The sequence below is a fragment of the Belonocnema kinseyi genome, chromosome 8 (assembly GCF_010883055.1).
Source record: "Belonocnema kinseyi isolate 2016_QV_RU_SX_M_011 chromosome 8, B_treatae_v1, whole genome shotgun sequence".
Classification (NCBI taxonomy): domain Eukaryota; kingdom Metazoa; phylum Arthropoda; class Insecta; order Hymenoptera; family Cynipidae; genus Belonocnema; species Belonocnema kinseyi.
Window position 1 is genome coordinate 85,246,003 of NC_046664.1, and position 21,844 is coordinate 85,267,846.

General features: G+C 20.8%; 1 protein-coding gene across 2 annotated transcripts in view; it reads left to right on the top strand.

Annotated features, from left to right (window-relative positions):
* Positions 1-21,844, top strand: part of LOC117178849 (heparan-alpha-glucosaminide N-acetyltransferase-like) — a 47,380-nt gene that overhangs the window by 11,678 nt on the left and 13,858 nt on the right. For both annotated transcript variants that reach the window (XM_033370354.1, XM_033370355.1), the window contains exons 5-8: positions 4,630-4,742; positions 9,877-9,974; positions 16,333-16,440; positions 16,524-16,782. In XM_033370354.1, coding sequence (XP_033226245.1) covers positions 4,630-4,742; positions 9,877-9,974; positions 16,333-16,440; positions 16,524-16,782 — 578 coding nt within the window. The remainder of the gene's footprint in view (positions 1-4,629; positions 4,743-9,876; positions 9,975-16,332; positions 16,441-16,523; positions 16,783-21,844) is intronic.

The window sequence follows — 21,844 nt, forward strand, 5'->3', positions numbered from 1 at the left end:
GCTAAATTTAAACATTTAACGTTACAATTTTTATAGATTTATGTAAAACATTTTATTTAACAGTGAAAGTGTTGAATTTTGATGTATAAATAACAATTAAACAATTATTAATTTAAGAGGACTTCAAATAAAAATAATTTAGCTTTTAATTTAAAATATCTTCCGTTTTAAAAAAAATATACAAATCGTTCACTTTTTAATATTTCTAAATAAAAATTGCAATTCGAATAAAATAATATTTGTTATGTGATAAAATAACATTTATTTATTTATATTAAATAATTTAGATACGGCCGTCTGTGAAATTAAAAGCTAATTTATTTGTAAATAATTAAAAATATTTAGACATTCTTAAAATTTAAAAATACTTCAAAATTAGAGGTATCGTGTCCGGAAGAGACTTATTAATTCTACTGAATTTTATGATACTTTTTTCTTACTCTGAAATTCTCTCGTCAGCGTGAAGTTTATAATTTTTATCAAATTAAAAAGTTCTTTTGAATACAATCCAAAGGATTTGTTTTTTAAATCCGAATAATTTTTATTTTTAAGTTCAGTAAATTGCAGTGTGGCGGCTTAACCGGGAAGAGATTTAATAATTTTGGTCAATTTAGAAATGTGATTTTTTTTTTATTATCTCAGTTTAATCTAATTAAATCATAATTTATTATTGAGTTTTCAATTATTTTTTATTTATTTACAAATTTAATTGTTTAAAAATGTATGTACTTTGTGAAAAATTCGCCTTTTTGTAAAAAATTAATCTTTATGGTTGAAAATTTATCTTTTTGGAATCGAATTCATCTATACCAGTAGAAGATTTATAATTTCAGTTGAAAATTCACATATTTTGTTCAAAATCGATTTTTTTGGTAGAAAATTATCTTTCTCTTTGAAAGTTTATCTTTTTATTAAACATTCTTTTTGGTTAAAAATCCAAGTCTCACATTTAAATATTTCTAATTTCAGTTTAAAACTAATTGTTTAGTTTTAAAATAAAATTACATGGTTGAAAATTAAGCTCTTGTGTTAAAAATTAATTTTTTTTTTAAATTAATATTTTTATTTAAAAATGTTACTATTCCATTTTTGGTTGAAAATTTTTTTTTTATTGAAAATTTAAGTACTTAGTTGAAAATCTGTCTTCTTTAATTAAAAATTTTAATATTTCTTTAAAAATTCATATATTTTATTGAAAATTAATATTTTTTGGTAAAAAATTAATATTTTTATTTAAAAATTCAGCTTTTTAGTTTATAATCAATTCAACTATATTGTAAATCCGTTTTCTGTTGTTGAAAATTGATCTTTTCAACTGTTGAAAATTGAAAATGGTTTTTTTTTTGAGTACGAAATTCAAGAATTTGGAGAAACAGGTATTTTTTAATTGAAAATTCAACTACTTCCTCGAAAATTCACGTATTTTGTTATCTATTTCTTTAAAAGTTATTATCCTTGTATAAAAAATTTTCTTTTCGGTTAAAAATTCAAGTAATTTAGTTAAATATTTATTATTTCATTTAAAAATTCATCTTTTAGGTTAGAAATAAAATTATTGACTTGAAAGTTTTAATTTGTTGTTAAAAATTAATTTTTTAATGCTTAAAGATTCAACCTTTTGATTAAAAATTCATTTTTTTGTTGAAAAAAGAGCTGTTGCAATTTTTTTTTTAAACTGAAAATGTAACTATTATTCCAGTTGAATATTCCAAAATTTTATTTAAAAAGTTATCTCTTTGTTTGAACATTCATTTTTTGACTAAATTTTTAATTTTTAATCATTTGTTGAAAAATTATATTTTTTGTTGAAAATTAATCTTTCTGGTAGAAAATTCAATTATTCTAGTTGAAAATCCAGAATTTCAGTTAAAAGTTCATCTTTCTGGTTTAAAATTGAATTTTTCCAACTAAATATTTACAATTTTATTCGAAAATTCATCACTTTGTTTAACAATCTTGTTAAAAGTTAGTTTTTTTTTATTAAAAATACATTTTTTAATTTGAAATTTTAATTATTCTAACTAAAAATTCCATATTTGTATTTTAAAATTCGTCTATTTGGCTGAAAATTTATCTTTTTTATCAAAAATTAATTTTTTAATTAAAAAATGTTACTATTACATTTTCGGTTGAAAATTATTTTTGTAAATTGAAAATTCAACTATTTGGTTGAAAATTTGTCTTCTCTGATTAAAAATTCAACTATTTCATTAAGAATTCATATATTTTTTGGAAAAATTTTTTTTTTTGTTAGAAAATTAATATCTTGATTTGAAAACTAATTTTCTTATTTAAAAATTCATCTTTTTTATTTATAATTTAACTATTACACTTTAGGATTAATAATTTTATTTAAAAATTCATCACAATTGTGAAAATTAAACAATTTTTCTGGAAATGCGTTTTTGTAAATTAATTTTTTCAACTGAAAATCTGAATATTTCATTTAAATATTTATTATTTCATTTAAAAAATTCATCTTTCAGGATTAAAATAAAATTAGTTGGTTGAAAGTTAAAATTTTTAATTTTTAAATTCTTTGTTGAAAAATGATGTTTTTTGGTTGAAAATTCGTCTTTTTGACTGAAAATAATTTTCTTGGTGGAAAATGAATCTTTCTAGTCGAAAATTCAATTATTCCAGTTAAAAATACAGAATTTCAGTTAAAAATGCACTTTTATTAATAATTGAATAAATAAAGTTAGTTTTTTTTGTTAAAAATAAATTTTTAAATTAGAAATGTTACTTCTTCTAATTGTAAATTCGATAGTTGTATTTGAAAATTCGACTGCTTGGATAAATATTAATCTTTTTAACTTGAAATCTAATTATTTAAGTTTTTGTTGAAAATTATTTTTTTAAATTGAAGATTTAACTATTTGGTTCAAAATTTTTCTTCCCTGATTAAAAATTCAACAATTTCGTTAGAAATTCAGATATTTTGTTAAAAAATTCTGTTTTTGGTGAAAAATTAATCTTTTTATTTAAAAATTAATCTTTTTGCTTTGTAATTCGACTATTCCACTTAAAGATTCATAATTTTATGTAAAATTTCATCACTTTCGTTGGAAATTAAACAATTTTTCGGGAAATGCGTGTTTTTAAATTAATTTTTTCAACTGAAAATTTGAATATTTCATTTTTAGTTGAAAATTGATTTCTTCTAGTTCAAAGTTCAAGAAGTTGGAGAAAAAGGTATTTTCTAATTGAAAATTCAAGTATTTCGGTTAAAATTTCAAGTAATCTAGTTAAATATTTATTATTTTATTTAAAAATTCATCTTTTAGGTTGAAAATAAAATTATTTGGTTAAAGGCTGAGCTCTTTTGTTGAAAATTAATTTGTTTGCTTGAAAATTCAACTATTTCAACCAGTTGAAATCTTTATTTTAGTTTAAATTTTTTTATTTGAAAAAAAAAACAGAAAATTATTCTTTTTATTTGAAATTTAATCTCCTTTTTTAAAAAAAAATCATCTTTTTGGTTTATAATTCAAGTATCACCGGTTAATATTTATCATTTCAGTTGAAAATTAATTTTTTAGTTTGGAAATAAAATTACTTGGATGAAAGTTAAGCTCTTTTGTTGAAAAGTAATTTTTTTGTTGAAAATTAATCATTTTAATTAAAAATTCATCACTTTGGTTGAAAATAAAACGGTTTTTCTGGAAATGCGTTTTTAAAAATTAGTTTTCTCAACTTAAAATTTGAATATTTCGTTTTTAGTTGGAAATTGTTTTTTTTTCTAGTTTAAAATTCAAGAATTTGGAGAGAGAAAAGGTATTTTTTAATTGAAAATTCAACTATTTCGTTGAAAATTCACGTATTTTGTAATTTTTTTCTTTTAAAGTTAATCTTCTTGTTTAAAAATTCAAGTTTTCTAGTTATATAATTGCCATTTTAATTAAAAATTCATCGTTTTGGTTCAAAATTGATTTCTTTTGTTGAAAAATGACCTGTTTGATTGAAAAATTAGTTTTTCTTTGGATATTTTTTAGTTTAAAATTATTTTTTTTACTGAAAATGTAACTATTATTCCAGTTAAATATTCCAAAATTTTAGTTAAAAAGTCATCTCTTTAGTTGAACATTAATTTGTTGACTAAAAATTTAATTTTTTAATTCTTTGTTGGAAAATTATCTTTTTTAGTTGAAAATTGGTCTTTTTTGGTAGAAAATAATTTTCTTGGTTGAAAATTAATCTATTTGGTCAAAAATTCAATTATTTAAGTTAAATTCATCTTTCTGGCGTGCAATTCAAGTGTCACAGTTAAACAATTACAATTTTAGTTGAAAATTCATCATTTTGGTTGAAAATTGAACTATTTTGTTAAAAATCCATTTTTTTGTTGTTAAAAATTCATTTTTTCAATTGAAAGTTTAATTACTCCATTTTTCGTGAAAAAATTGATGTTTTTTAGTGGAAAATTTAAATATTTTGTTGGAAATTAATTTCATTGCAATTAGTTGACTGGGAAAATTGACAAACTTGACCGTTAAAACCCAGGAATCGACCGGGAATTTTAAATCGTCCGTCCAATCGCCACCCTTGAAATTGGAAAAAACATTTTTTAATCAGAAGAAACCCTTCGCTTTTAGTAAAATTCTACAATATTATTATTTTTTGCTTTAGCAATTTTGGCAGCTTTCATGATCTTTATGTTCCTCGCCACTGTTTTTGCTACCTCGAGTACAATTATCAGGACAGTCAAACTTTTCAGAAGACGTGAAAGCGGCGAACGAGATGTAAGTACAAGTTTTAAAAAAATATGTTTAGAATATTCTGTGTAAAAGAATTTTTATGCAGGCCTCGGATTCACCACACTATTTGACTTTTCCTTGAAAAAATATTATGGAACTTCTTCAAAAATGATGAATTTTCAACAGATTACATACATTTTTAACCAAATAATTGAATTTTCAACTAAAAACATTAATTTTTTAATAAAAAATATGAATTTCTGACAAATTAAATCAATTTTCAACCAAATAATTTCAACAGTTGATATGATGGTAGTCCAAATTTAATTTTATTAATTTTCAGTCTGTACTTTATTCGTTTATAATTTTTTTATTCAAACTAGTTGAGTTTTTAAACTAAAAAAATCAAGTTTTAACCAAACAGGCAGTTGAATTTAAGTTGAATTTAATTTTAAACCAAATTCTTGAATTTTCTACCATCTTTTTTAAGTTTCAAGTCAAAAAGACGTTTTTCTACAAAAAAGTTTAATTTTCATCAAATTAGTTAACTTTCCAGTTAAAACATTAATTAGTAACCAAAGAAGAAACTACTTTTCAACTAAAATTGTGAAGCTTCAAAAAACAAAAAAATTACCTATCAAGAATTTAATTAAACTTTCGGGCAAGAAGTCAAATTTTCAGCCTTAAATGTTGAATTTTTAACTAAAAATGTAATAGTTGATATTTAAAAAAATATATTTTGATTTAAAGTACAAAAAAGTTGGATTTAACAAAAAAAAAAAATAATTTTCGAAACAAATAGATCCATTTTTAAACACGAAATTTATTTTTTGCCAAAAAGACGAATTTTAAACAAAAATGCGTGTGATTCTAGAGTAAATTTTGATTTGATCAATTTTTAGTTTATATTTTTATCGCATATAAAATTTTTTAACTAAATAGTTGAATTTTTAAACTAAAAAAGAACGTTATTGAAGCATACATGGTATAATTTTGTACCAAAAATTGGAATTTTCAAACCAAAAAAGACACATTTTCAGCAAAATAGTTAAATTTTCAGTTAAAAAAATGAATTTTCAACTACAGAAAAAAACGACTTTTAGGCTAAATTATGAATCTTCATTAAAAAAAAGGACTTTTGAGAAAGTAGTTCTACTTTCAACGAAAGAAATAAAAAATTTTAACTGAAAAGTGGAGTTTTCAAACTAAAAAAGTTTAATTTTTGAACATATATGGATTAATTTTTTACTAAAAAGTTGAATTTCCAAACCAAAAAACGATACATTTTGTGCAAAACGATTGTATTTCAAATCCGAGCATCTGATTTTTTTTCTAGAAAAAGTTAATTTTTTACCAATCAGTTGAATTTTTCCTAAAATAGTTAAATTTTCAATTTAAAAAAATTAATTTTCAAACAAGGAGTTCAATTTTCAACATAAAAAGATGAATTTTCAACGAGAAAATCTAACATTTGATATTAGAAAAACAATTTCTAATCAAAAAATATGGATTTAGCTAAGAAAAACTAATTTAAAAAATACTTGAAACCTCATCAAAAACAGATGAATTTTCAACAAAAAATTTGCATTTTTAATAAAGAAATTTATTTTAGACCGAAAAAAATGAATTTTCAACAAAATACACCAATTTTCAGACAAATAGTTCAATTTTCAACTATATAGTTTAAACAATGGTTGTGATTCTGCAACAATTTTAATTGGATTAATTTTTATGTTAGATTATTTCCACTTTTAAAATTTGTTAACTAAATAGTGGAATTTTTAAACTAAATCAGTTGTATTTCAAAATAGTGAATATGAATTTTTTCCTTGGTTCTTTCAACAAAAAAAAACCATTTTTTTAACAAGCAGTTGAATTTTCAGTTATAAAAATTAATTATTAACTAAAAAAACGACTTTTCGGCTAAAATTATGAATTTGCAACTAAAAATGTAATAACTGATATTTCAACAAAAAGATTTCGATTTAAAATAAAAAAAAAACAATTGGATATTGTTTAAGCAGTGGATGTGATTCTGGAACAAATTTAATTCGATTAATTTTTATGTTATATTTTTTTCATTTCTTGAAATTTTTAAGTAAATAGTGGAATTTTTAAACTAAAAAAGAATATGAATTGTTTTATAAAAAAAAAACTTAATTTGCTACCAATAAGTTGAATTTTCAGTAAAATAGTTAAATTTTCAGTTAAAAAGAAATTAATATTCTACCAGAAAGGTAAAAGAAGATTTTTGAACTAAAAGTATTGAATCTTTAAATAGTGGAATTTTTAAACTAAAAAAGATTTTTTTTAGTTTAAAAATTCCACTATTTGCTTAAAAAATTTTAAAAGTAAAAAAAATATAGCCTAAAAATTAATCAAGTTAAATTTGTTCCAGAATCACATCCATTGTTTAAAATATATAGTTGAAAATTGAAATATTTGTCTTAAAAGTTGTGTATTTTGTTGAAAATTCGTCTTTCTAGGTCCAAAAGAATTTTTTTTGTTAAAAATGTAAATTTCTTGTTGAAAATTCATCTATTTTAGATAAGGATTTAATTTTTTTTGTTAAATTCATGTTTTTAAATTATTTTTTTTTATTATCAACTATTACATTTTTCGTTGAAAATTCATCTTTTTATCTTGAAAATTGAAAGTTTTGGTTGAATATCTATAATTTTAGTTGAAAAATCTTTTCTTACTTTTTTGGTTGAAAATTAATTATTTTAAATGAAAATGTAATTATTTTGCTGAAAATTGAACTGATTGGTAGAAAATTAACTTTTTTAAAGGAAAAAATTCATATTCTCGGGTTAGAAATACAATTGTTTTGCAGAAAATTTATCTTTTTTGGTTTAAAAAATTTAACTTTTTGTTACAAAATGAAACCATATATGGTTAAAAATTCAAATATTTTGTTAAAAATTTTTAGAAGCGAAAAAAACTAAAGATTAATTAAATTAAATTTGGTCTAGCATCACATGCATTGTTTAAACTGTATCGTTGAAGATGGAACTATTAGTTTGATTTTGAATCGAAATATTTTTTTTTAAATATCAGAAAATATTACATATTTAGTTAAAAATTCATCTTTGGAGGCTGAAAGTTCTACTGCTTATTTAAAATTTGAACTAATTTCTTAAAAGATAATTTTTTTGGCTTGAATATTCCTAATTTAAGTTGAAAATTGGTTTCTTTTTTCGATGGAAATTAATTTTTTAACTGCAAATTCAACTATTTTGTTTAAAGTTCAACTGATTGGTTGAAAATAATTTTTTTTGTTGAAAATTCATCTTTTCAGGTTTAAAAAATTAAACTCCTTCGTTGAAAGTTGAACTACTTCCACAAAAGTTAATTTTTTTCAAGATTCATAATTTTAGTCGATAAGTCGTTTTTTTAGTTGAAAATTAATTTTTTTAACTAAAAATTTTACTAATTTTCTTAAAAAATGTGTCTTTTTTGGTTTGAAAATTCTACTTTTTGTACAAAATTATACCATGTATGGTTCAAAACCGTTCTTTTTTAGTTTAAAAATTCAAATATTTAGTTAAAAATCTGTTTGTTTTAGTTCGCATCTGTTTGTTTAGAAAAATGTTTATTGTTGATAAATCAAAAAAAAAAATTTTAATCGAAATATTTTCTTGGTGGAAATATCAACTAATACATTTTTAGTTGAAAATTCAACTTTTTAGACTGCAATTGGACTTCTTGGTCGAAAGTTGAACTACATTCTTAAAAAGTAATTTCTTTGGTTGCAGATTAATAATTTTAGTTGAAAAGTAGTTTCTTCTTTGGTTAAAAATTAAATTTTTAACTTGAAATTTAACTAATTAGTTGAAATTTCATCTGATTGGTTGACAATAATTCTTTTTCTTGAAAATTTATATTCTCGGATTGAAAATTAAAATTTTTGCTGGAAAATAGTCTGTTTGACTTGAAAATTGAACAAAATGGTAGAAAATGCAAGAATTTGGCTCAAAATTAAATTAAATCTAAATTAAAGTATCTGTTTGGTTAAAAATTGATATTTTTTAGTTTAAAAACTCAACTAATTCGTTTAAAAAAAAATTATAAACGAATAAAGTATAGACTAAAAATTAATCACATTAATTTTAATTACAATAAATTAAAACAATAATTTCAATTTTAATCACATTCTTTAAAGAAAACAAATTTAAAAAAACTTAAATCCTTATCTAAAACAAATGAATTTTCAACAAAAAATTTACCATTTTTTATCAAAAAAATTTATTTAGGACCGTGAAAGATGAATTTTCAAAAAATAAACAAATTTTCAGACAAATAGTTCAATTTCCAACGATATAGTTTAAACAATGGATATGATTCTGCAACAAATTGAATTTGATTAATTTTTATGTTATATTTTTTCTACTTTAAAAATTTTTTAACTAAATAGTGGAATTTGTAAACTAAAAAACATTAATTTTTAAACATATATGGTTTAATTTGTACCATAAAGTTAAATTTTAAAACAAAAAATATTAGTTTTCTGCAAGGACTGTATTTAAAGCCCGAGAATATGAATTTTTTCAAAAAAATTAATTTTGTACCAATTAGTTTAATTTTCAGCAAAATAATTAAATTTTTATTAAAAAAATTAATTTTCAACCAAACAGGTAAAAAAAAGATTGTTGAACTTAAATTATGAATTTTCAACAAAAAAAAGTAATAATAATAACTTTTTATGAAGTAGTTGAACTTTCAACCCAAGTGTTCAATTTCGAACAAAATACAAATTTCTGCAGAAAGAGATGAATTTTCAAACCAAAAAAAGAGAAGCAAAAAAGAAAAAAATTGCAATCAAATTATGGAATTTTTAAGCCAAAAAGATGAATTTTAACAGAACAGTTAAATTGTTAACCAAGATGTATGATTATTTTTAACAAAATTGTTGAATTTTTAGTAAAATAATTTAATTTTTAAAGAAAAAATATGAATTTTTAACTATTTATGGACTAAAGAATAACATTTTAAATAAATATTTAAGTTTATTTATAATATTTTTAAAATATTAAATCAGAAAACTGGCAATTTTGCACTATTTTTTCAAATTTGTGACACTATTTAAATTATTTTTGAGCTCTGAAGTGAAGCCAAGGCTTGTTTTCTATTATGTGAAAATGTGATCTTTGGAGTTATGAAATACATTTTTTTTCAGGACGTCGCAAGATTACAGGATTCCGATTCTGCTTCCCCACTGATCATCAACATTTCGAAAACTGCTTCGAGGTTGCAGTCTGTGGACGCGTTTCGCGGGTAATTTTAATTTTAATTTCAATTTTTTTTTAAAAATACTGCTATTATTTTATTTTTATTGTTTTAGGCCTGCAAATGAATTGTTTTAGTTTTCCATTTCAAAATTTTAAAATTATCATCGGGCTTATAATACTAAATTTTTAATTTAATTACAATTTATAACCTGAACTTGTCCCTAAATATGGTTTTTGATTCAAAAATATTATTGAAGATTTTAAATCTTTGAAATCTATTTAAAAAAAATTTTAAATACTAATTTCCCACAAAAAAACACGAACATAAAGTCGAGTTATCAAAAGATTCATAATTTTATTTAAAATATTGTTAAAAAAATAATGATTTTTGTTTTAAAATATCATATTTTATTAAATTTTTTTGGAATTTCTTGTTGTTTTTGAATTTTTTTATAACTTTGAAATATCCTTTGACATAATGAAAATTTATTTTAATAATTTCAAAAAATTGTTATAAGATTCCTGTGATAATTGAAAATGGTTTTTTGTTTTGAAAAATTAATTTCAACATAATATTTTTAAAGATTTCAAAATATTTATAAAATTGTAATAAAAAACGAAATTTATAAGATTTTAAGGCAATTGTTTTTTATTTTGCAAGATTTATTAAAAGTTTTAAGAAAAATTCGATTCATTTAGGGAGAAAAGATTTTGTAATAAAATTTTGAAGATTTTTAATCATTTTGAAAGGTTTCAAAATAATACAATTTTATTCTTAAGTTTCCTGGGAAAGTTTAAAGTGATTCTTTCTTTTAAAAAAATATAGGAAAGTAATCTTGGAGACTTAGGGTCAATTTTTTAAATTTTGCAGGACTTATCAAAAGTTTAAATTAAAAAAAATACAAACTTAAAATATTTGGAAGCTCTTTAAAGATTTTGAAAGGGATCAAAATTTAAAAAAAGATTCTTGAAGATTCCTGAGAAAATTGAAAATTATATTTATTTTTGAAAAATTAATTTTAACAAAATATTTATAAATATTTGAAAGTAAAAATCAATTTGGATGATTAAATGACAATTAAACAATTATTAATTTAGATAAAATTCAAGTAAGATGAAGAGATATTTAGAAGTTTTGCAAGGATACAAAATAATTGAAAATTGAAAAATATTATAATAAATTTTTTTTAAATGTAGGTTTTTGAATATTTCGAATAAAAATTTAGAAGCTTTTGAAGCATTTTAAAAAATTGCAAAAGAATTCAAAATATTAAAAAAAAACTACAAAAAACGTAATCTGGAATATTTGAAAGAAATTATTTTTATTTTGCGGAATTTATTAAAAGTTTACCATTTTAAAACAGAAAGTTTTGAAAAAATATTTGGAAGCTTTTTACGGATTTTTAAAGGTTTTTTAAAAGCTTCAGAAGTTTTGAAAAGATTAAAAAAATAATTTAAAATTTGAAAAATATTTCAAACTTTTTTATACAAAATGTACATTTTTAAATATTTTGAACAAAAAATGTAGGGTTTTAAGCATTTTGGAAAGTTTAAAAAAAATACAAAAGTATTAAATACACAGAGAAATTGGACATTTTTTATATTTTGACAAATTAATTTTAACAGATTATTTAAAAAGATTCTGGAATATTTTAAGGCACTGTTTTAATTTTTAAGGATTTATTAAGTTTTAGGAAAAATTTGAATCATTTTAAAATAGATGCTTTAAAGTAATTTTTTATTTTAAGAGAATTTAAACCGTAATTTAAAAACAAAGTTTCGTGTAAATATTAATAAAAATTGAACAATTATTCATTTTTAACGACTTGAAGTAAAAATAAAGTTTCTACTTTAAAAAGTGTTCAGTTATAAAAAATTGTAATCTTTCAATTTTTAATGTTTCTAACTTAAAATGGCTTAAATTGGTATAATTTTAAAAATTTATTAATTTTGTTGATTCGTTCTTCTGTTTCGTTAAAAAAAATATTCTGAAATTGAACAGTATTTTATTTTAAGATTTTAAATTTGTCGAAAATCTATTTTTTTTCAAGTAGAAATCGATCTATTTTCGGTAGAAAATTTAAATATTTTGCTGAAATATTGTTGTTTTTGTTGTTGTTAAGAATTAGATTTTTAACAGAAAATTTAAGCATTCTATTTTTGATTGAAAATGTGTCTTTTTTGGATGAAAATTCAACTTTTGTATTGAAAATTAATTGTTATATTTGAAAATGCATCTTTTTAATGAAAAATTCAACTTTTGAATTGAATATTTATAATTTTAGTAGAAAATTAATCAGTTGGGTTCAAATTTAATTTTTTCAACTAAAAATTTAACCGTTCTGAGTTAAAAATGGACCTTTTTCAGTTCAAAACTTAACAATTTGGCTGCAATTGTTTTTTTTTTTTATTTAAAAATTCAATTATTTCGTTGCAAATTCACGTATTGTATTTTTTTAAATTACTTTTTTGGTAAAAAAGGATTTTTTTCTTTGAAGGTTAATCTCCTTGTTTAAAAATAATTTTGTATTAAATGAAAATTCAAATATTTCGTTGAAAATTGACATTTTTTATTTAAAAATTAAAATATTTTTTCACAAATTTACATAATTTATGGAAAATCGATCTATTTTTGACAGGAAATTAATCTTTATTGTTAAAAATTTATCTTTTTAATAAAAAATACAACTTTTCAATTGAAGGTTAATTTTTTCAACTAAAAGTTTAACCGCTCCTCCACTTTGAGTTGAAAATGGACCTTTTATAGTTCAAAATTTAACATATTTTCTGTTAAAAATTAATTTTTGTTGTTAAAGATTCATCTTTCTAATTAAAAATTCATTTCTTTTGTTGAAATATGATAAAATAGGATAAAAAGGAATTTTTCTGCCGAAAGTTGAACTTTTTGTTAAAAATTTGTTTCCTTTTTGGTTAGTAATTATTATTTATTTCAACTAAAAATCCAAACTTTTAGTTAAAAATTCATCTCTTTGGTTAAATTTTCATTCTTTGACTAAAAATGTATTCAAGTTTAGTTTGAAAAATGATTTGTTTAGATAAAAATTTCTCTTTTTTGGGAAAAATTAATATACTTCGTAAAAAATTGAACTATTTTAGTTAAAGATTCATCATTTCAGTTGAAAATTAATCTTTCTGGTTTAAAATTCAACTATTCCAGTTAAAGATTTAGAATTTTAGTTGAAAATTCATAACTTTTTTTGAAAATGTAAGTTTGAAAAAAAAAATTTTTTTTAAATAAGTTTTTTTAAAAAGAAAAGTAATAATTTTTTAACATTTAACAAAATTTCAGAGAAGTTTTCTTCTCATTTATTTTAAATGTCTCTAAATTCACTCATGATTTATTGTCATCAATCAATTTTTTTTTCGATTCTTAAATTTGTTCCAATTTATTTAAATTCTTTAGAATTTATCTTGAATTTTTCTGTAATAATTAGTCACTTCTCGTGTTAGAAATTAGCAGGATTTCAACGATTTAAAAAGATTTGAAATGTTTCTTGAAATTCGCCCTGAATTCTTTTAAATTCTTTGGAATTCTCTTTATTTTTTTTTTAATTTACTTGAATCCTTCGAAATTCAGTCAATTCTACTTAACTCAGTGAATTTTTGTTGAGTCTTTAAAAGTTTTTATTTACTCGATCCTGAAGTCTATTAAACTCGCCTTGAATTTTTAAGCATTTCATTAAATTCTTTAAATTCCCTTGAATTTTTCCAAGCTTATTTCAAAGTTACTGAGTTCAATTAATTTTTTTTTTTAATTGTTTTTAATTTATTTGATTTTTTTTTCTATTTAACCTTGAATTGTTATGAATTTCATTCAATTTTTCTCTTTGATCTTAAATTCCTCTAAATTCAAGCGAATTTTGCGGAAATAAATGGAATTTGTTATATTTTTAAACTCTTTTCCCAATTCCGTTTAAATTTTTTCGAATGTAAATTGAATTGTGTCTAAATTTTCTGAATTTATTCTGAATTTGTTACTCTTTGAGCACGAAAAAAGTACCCTTTGGTCCCTATACTTTTCCCCATACAGACTTAAATTTAATTAAAAATAAATTCGATTTCAACCTTTTTTTTTAATATTTAGTTTAATTTTTAATTTTTTAATCGTTAAATCATTCAGTTTACGATTTAAAAATTTTCAATTTAGGCTTTTATTTTTAAGCCTATATTTTTAATTAAAAAAATTTTAACATGCAGTTTTGAAGGCTTAAACAATTAAAAAAAATGTTAAGCGTTTGAAACTGAAAATTTTATTTTAAAAAATTTTTTAAGTTTATGAACTTATATTTATATTTTTGAGTTCGAAATTCATGTATTTTCTTGAAAGTTTTGTTTTTGTTGGTAACAAATTCATCTGTTTAGTTAGAAATTAATTTGGCTAAAAAGTCATATTTTTCAGTTTAAGTCAACTGTTTTTGATTAAAAATTAAAATATTTTTTGGTGGAAATATCAAGTATTACACTTTTTGATGAGAATGTACTTTTTTTAATCGAAATTTCATCACGTTGGTTAAAAACTCAACTATTTTGTTGATAATTCTTTTTTTTTCACTGTTCAAGATTAATTTGTTGACCTAGAAATGTAATTCTTTCATTTTTATGTAAAAATGTTAATTTTTTTCATTTGCAAATTCAACTATTTGGTTAAAAACTCTTTTATTGTTGAAGGTTCATTATTTCGTTTAAAAATTCATTTCTTTGGTTGAAAATTTAACAGATTTGTTAAAAATTCTCTTCATTTTTGGTTGAAAATTATTTTCTAAACGAAAATTATAACTAATCTATTTTTACTTGAAAAATTTGCCTTTTTTGTTGAAAATTTATTTATTTTGTTGAAAATCCACATTTTTCAGTTTAATTGAACTATTTTTCATTGAGAATGAAAATATAAGCATTAAATATTTTATTAATGAAAATATTTTTGGTGTAAACATCAACTATTACACTTTTTGTTGAAAATTCCCTTTTTCATTGTTCAAAATTAACTTTTTTAACTAAAAATTTAATTCTACCATTTCTGGATAATTTTTTTTTTTTTTTAAGTTTAAAATTCAACTATTTGTTAAAAAACTCTTTTTTTTGTTCGTTGAAGGTTTATCATTTTAGCTAAAAATTAATTTTTCAACTGAATATTGAACTGTTCTACTTTTTGCTAAAATTTGTACTGAAAATTTAATTCTTCCATTTCTGGAAAAAATTGTCTTTTTTAGTTGAAAATTCAATAATCGGATTAAAATTTAAATATTTGGTTAAAAACTTTTTTTTTTACTGCAAACTTAACTCTTCTATTTCTGTTTACAAATGCGTTTCTTTGGTTGAATATCCGTTTTCTTTGTGTTGTTTAAGAATTTATATTTTTTAGTTGAAGATTCATGTACATTCTTGAAAATGTATCTTTTTTATTAGAAAATTCATCTTTTAATTAAAAATTCATTTCTTTGGTTAAAAATTTAACAAATTTGTTGAAATTTCGTATTTTTTTAATTGATTTTTTGATCCAAAAACTGAAACTAATCCATTTTTACTTGGAAAATTATTATTCTCAGTCAAAAATTAATTAACTTTGTTGAAAATTTGTATTTTTCAGTTTAATTTTTCTGTTTTTCATTTACAATTAAAATATTTTTAGTGGAAATATCAACTATTACACTTTTTGTCGAGAATTCATTTTTTTAAATCAAAAAATCATCACGTTGGTTAAAAATTCAACCATTTTGTTGAAAATTCCTTTTTTTCTTTGTTCAAAATTAATTTTTTTAACTAAAAATTCAATTCTTCCATTTCCGGATAAAAATTGGTCTTTATTAGTTGAAATTTCAAATTCAACAAATTTGTTGAAAATTCCTTTTTTTGTTTGTTGAAAATTTAAGAATTTGAAATGTTTTTTAGAATTCACCCTGAATTCTTTTAAATTCTTTGGAATTCTCTTTAATCAATTCTACTGAACTCAGTGAATTTTTTTGAATCTTTTAAAGTTTTTATTTACTTGATCCTGAAGTCTATTAAACTCGCCTTGAATTTTTAGGTATTTCATCAAATTCTTTGAATTCTCTTGAGTTTTTTTAATTTTTCAAAGTTACTGAATTCAATTAACTTTTTTTAAAAACTGTTTTCAATTCATTTGATTTTTTTTTATTTAACTTTGAATTGTTATGAATTTCATTTAATTCTTCTCTTTGACCCTAAATTCCTCTAAATGCAAATCCAATTTTACGGAATTCACGGGAATTTTTAAACATTTTTCCCAATTCATTTTAATTCTTTTCAATGTAAATTGAATTATTCCAAAATTTTCTGGTTTTTTGAGGCCTCTAACATGATTTTTTTTTAATTTATTACTTTTTTCATACTTTTAACACGTTTACGATTACATTTTTTTCCAGAATCGCCATTTTATTGATGATATTTGTTAACAACGGCGGAGGAAAATATTATTTCTTTGAACACAGTCCTTGGAATGGTCTCACAGTCGCTGATCTCGTTTTACCTTGGTAAAAATATCTGATTATCAATTGAATTTTGAAATTTACTGGTCAAATTTAAATTGATTTTTAATTAAAAATAAAAATTTCAGGTTCGCCTGGATAATGGGCTTTATGATTGTTAAATCTGTTCGCGTGAGTCTTCAATTATCCATTTCTCGGAGCCGAATAATGTTGAGACACATACGGCGCACTTTAATTCTTATTTTTTTGGGATTAATGATTAATTCCCAACGAAAATATACATTGTGGGATCTCAGATTTTCTGGAATATTGCAACTTTTGGCAATCACGTATTTCATCTGCGCCAGTATAGAGACTATTTTTCTGAAGCCACAGAGAAGTTTTCAGGTAGGGAATTTACTCCTGATTTGCAGAAAAATTCTTGTTTTTATTACTTCAATAATTTTCTTCAATTTAAAAAATTTATCTACAGTCGCATGTTTTTTCAGAATATCGCAGTTTTCTTTAATTAAATCATAATTTATTTTTTCTTTATAATAAAGAATGTTTGCAATTTTTTTCTTTGTGAGATTTTTTTTTCGCTGAGTGAAGTTTGATAATTGAATTGATGATTTTTTAAACATAGAGAAATAATAATTTTCTCAATTGTTTTTCAAAAAATGTACTCATCCTGATTTGGAACAGGGAATTTTTGACACGGAACGGGAATTTTTTAAAAGAATTATCATTCGGATTTAGAAGAAAGAAATTTTAAAAAATCCCTCTTCCAAGTAAGAATTTTTCATCATTTTTAATTTTAATCTTTTCAAATTTTAGGTAAAGAAAGTACGTCTTAAGTAGTCTTATGAAATTTTTTTTTTAAGAATGAGATTTTTAACATAAAATTTAACGATTATATTTTTGATTAAAAACGTATCTTTTTTTTTTTAAATCAGAATTCAAATATTTGGTTCAAAATGGATATGTATTTATTATTTAGAAATAAAACTAATTTTTTGAAAATTTGTGAACATTGTAGAAAATTTGTCTTTTTTGTAGAAAATTAATTTTTGTGGTTGAAAATCAATCATTTAGGTATAAAATTCAATTATTTTAATTTAAGATTCATCATTTTAGTTCAAAATTAATTAATTTTGATGAAAATTTAGCTTTTTCATCTGAAAATTCAACTATTTTGTTAAAAATTATTTTTTTTGGTCGAAGATTCTTTATTTTCATTGAAAATTCATCTCTGTTTGAAAATATAACTGCTTTATTAAAAATAAATTTTTTAAACTAAAAGTTAACTATTCCAGGCCAAAATTTAACTATTTTGATAAAAATCCGTTTTTTATTATTAAAAGTTAGATTTTTAACAGAAAATTTCACCATACTAGTTTTGATTGAAAACGTATATTAAAAAAAAAATTTAAATTAAAATATTTGGTTGAAAATGGATATGTGTTTATTGTTTAGAAATAAAACTAGTTTTTTGAAAATTTGTGAACATTGTAGAAAATTCGCCTTTTTTATAGAAAATTAATTTTTGTGGTTAAAAATGAGTAATTTTTGTATAAAATTCAATTATTCCAGTTTAAGATTTATCATTTTAGTTCAAAATTAAACAATTTGGATAAAAATTGGACTTCTTATATCTGAAAATTCAACTATTCCATTAAAAATCCACATATTTGGTTTAAAATCGATTTTTTCGGCAGAAATTTTGTTTTTTCATTGAATGTAAATTTTGTTTAAAAATTCTTCCCTATGGTTAAGAATTCAAGTATTCCACTTAAATATTTATAATTTTAGTTGAAAATGCATCTTTTAGGTTAAAAATAAAATAACTTGGATGAAATTTAAACTCTTTTCTTAAAACTTAATTTTTTTGCTCGAAGATTCTTTATTTTCATTGAAAATTCATCTCTGTTTGAAAATATAACTGCTTTATTCAAAATAAAATTTTTAAACTAAAAATTAATTATTCCAGGCCAAAATTTAACTATTTTACTGAAAATCCGGATTTTTAAATTAAAAATGAGATTTTTAACAGAAAATTTAAACATTCTATTTTTTATTGAAAATGTGTATTTTTTGGATGAAAATTGAACTATTGGATTGAAAATGGCTGTTTTTTATTTAGAAATTAAAGTAGTTTTTTTAAAATGTATGTACTTTGTAAAAAAATTGGTTTTTTTGATAGAAAACTAATTTTTGTAGTTGAAAATTCTTTTTTTTGTAATATTCAACTATTCCAGTTGAAAATTCATCATTTTGGTTGAAAAATTATCTTTTCTTGTTTAAAATTAAACAATTTGGATGAAAATTTTTTTTTTTTTAAATTAAAAATTCAACTATTTCATTGAAAATCCACATATTTTGTTGAAAAACGATCCTTTTTGTGGAAAATTATGTTTCTTTGCAAGTTAATCTTTTTGTTTAAAAATTATTTCCGGTTAAAAACTCAAGTATTCTAGTTAAATATTTATCATTTTGTTTGAAAATTCATCTTATAGGGTAGAAATAAAATCACTTGGTTGAAAGTCAAATTGTTTTGTTAAAAATTAATTTTTTGATTAGAGATTCATAATTTTAACTGAAAATTCATTTGCTTCTTTGAAATATGAGCTATTTTATTGGAAACTTCTTGTTTCTTTGGATAAAAAGAAATTTTTGTGCCGAAAATTGATCTGTTTTGTTGATAATTTGTTTATTTTTTGGTTAAAAACTATTATTTATTTGAACTGAAAATGAAACTATTATTTCAGTTGAATATTCTAAATTTCAGTTAAAAATTCACCTCTTATTGAAAAATCATTTTTTGTTATAGAAATAAATCTTCTTGGTTGAAAATTTCAATTTCAAATTATTTTTTTTAACTGAAAATATAACTATTAAAAAAGACCTAATTTTCAACCAAATATTTTATGTTTGATAAAAGGCAAAACAATTTTTTAACAAAATACTTGATTTTTTTAACAAAAAAGATTTTTTATTTAAAAATAAAATAAAATTTCAACCAAATTGTTGAATTTTCATAGCAAAAAACAAATTTTGATCAAAAAGTGACTTTTTTTGTTTAAAATTATACTATTTGGTTGAAAGTTAACTTTTATGTTAAAAATTCGAATTTTTAGGTAGGAAGTTTAACTGTTTTGTAAAAAATCGTATATTTGACTAAAAAAATTCAACAATTTAGTTGGAATTTTGTTTCTTTCTAGACTTAAAAACCTTTCTTGATTTTTTTGTTTGTTTCAATATTTATAATTGTTGGTAGAAATCTGATCTTCTTTGATCAAACAGGCAACTGTTTGATTAAAAATTAATCAGTGTTGTTTAAATTTGTCTTTTGAGCTCAAAAATTTAACTGTTTTGTTGAAAATTAGTTTTTTTAATTAAATATTTATTTTGTATGCATGTGTCTTGTTGAAAATTATTTTAGCATTATTTTTGTTTGTTGGAAAATTAATTTTTTCAATGAAAAATTCACCGAGTTTAAACTAAATAAAAGTCAAGGAATGAAAAAAAAATTTTAACAACATTGTTGAATTTTCAAGACACGAAGAAATATTTTCAAACTAAATAGTTGAGTTTCCAACAAAAAAGAAAAGCCTTTAACCAAAAAATAAAACATAACGAATTTTCAAAGAAATATTTCAATTTTCAGCCAAAAGTATGAATCTTCAATAAAAAATGAGTTTTTAACAAAGTAGATAAACTTTTTACCAAGTACCTGAATTAAAAAAATAATAATAATTTGTCTCAATAAGGTCAATTTTCAGCTAAATAATTGAACTTTCTACCAAAATAGTGGAATTTTCAACAAAAAAAAACGACTTTCAAACCAAATTATTACATTTTCAACAAAATAAATTATTTTGGACGCAAGTAGTGGAATCTCTTAATAAAAAAAGATACATTTTTGACCAAAAAATGAAATAATTAAATTTGCAGTTGAAAAATTAATTTTTAAAAAGAAAAAACGAATTTTTAACAGAATAGTTTATATTTTTAACTGAAAATGAAATTTCAAACAATAAATATTTTTATTTTAAAAATCAAAGATTTAAATTCAACAAAAAAATCATCTTTCCTGTTTGAAAATGATTTTTGGTGTGGAAAATTAATCTTTTTGAGTTTAAAAGTCAACTGTTTCTTAAAAAATTTCTTTTTAGCTGAAAAAATTTATTTATTTTTTGAAAATTTATCTGTGGTTGAAAAATCATCTTCCTGTTTGAAAATAAAGGTTTTTTTTGTTTGTTGAAAATTCATCTTTTCAGGTTTAAAAATCACCCTAAATCACCAGTAAAAAATGAATATTTTTTGGTTGAAAATTTAACTATTTTTAATAGTTATTTTTTTAAGGTTGAATAGTCAACTGTTTCTTAAAAAATTGTCCTTATAGCTGAAAAAATTTACTCTTGTGAAAAATGTATCTCTTTCAGTAATAAATGTATATTTTTTGGTTAAAAATTCACAACTTCTTAGTTCTCAATGCAATGATTTCGAGTAAAATGATTTTTTTAAAAAATAAATTGTTGTTAAAAAATCATCTTCCTATTTGAAAATAATTTTTTTTTGCTTTGAAAATTCATCTTTTCTGGTGTAAAAATCAAATTTTTTCTAACAAATTTTTGTCTCTTTAGATTGAAAACTTAACTCTTTTGTTGAAAATTTATCTCTTTCAGTAGAAAATTTATCTTTTTTTGGTTGAAAATTCAAGTATTGGTTCTAAATGCAATTTTTGGGTCGAAAATGATTTTTTTTTAATTCAACTGTTTGGTTTAAAAATCATCTTCCTGTTTGAAAATAAAGATTTTGTTTTGTTTATAAAAAAATCATCTTTTCAAATTTATAAATCATCTGTATTCTAAAAAATTTATGTCTCTTTAGATTGAAAACTTAACTCTATTGTTGAAAAATTATCACTATCTGTGAAAAATAAATATTTTTTGGTTGAAAATTCAACTATTGGTTCTAAATGCAATTTTTGGGTCTAAAATGATTTTTTTTTTAAATTTAACTGTTTGGTTTAAAAATCATCTTCCTGTTAGAAAATAATTTAAAAACAATTTTTTTTTATTGAAAATTAATCTTTTCGGGTTTCAAAAACAAAAATTAAAAATTTGTTGTTGAAAATTTATCTCTTTCAGTAAAAAATGAATATTTTTGTTGTTGAAAATTTAACTATTTTTTAATAATTATTTTTTTTTGCAAAATTCAACTATTGGTTTTGAATGCAATTGTTAAATGATTTTTTTTTAATTCAACTGTTTTGTTTAAAAATCATCTTTCTGTTTGAAAATAAAGTTTTTGTTTTGTTATAAAATTCATCTTTTCGGGTTTAAAAATCAACTTTTTTCTAACGAATTTTTGTCTTTTTAGATTGAAAACTGAACTATTTTTTTGAAAATTTATCTCTTTCAGTAGAAAATTAATCTTTTTTTGGTTGAAAATTCAACTATTGTTT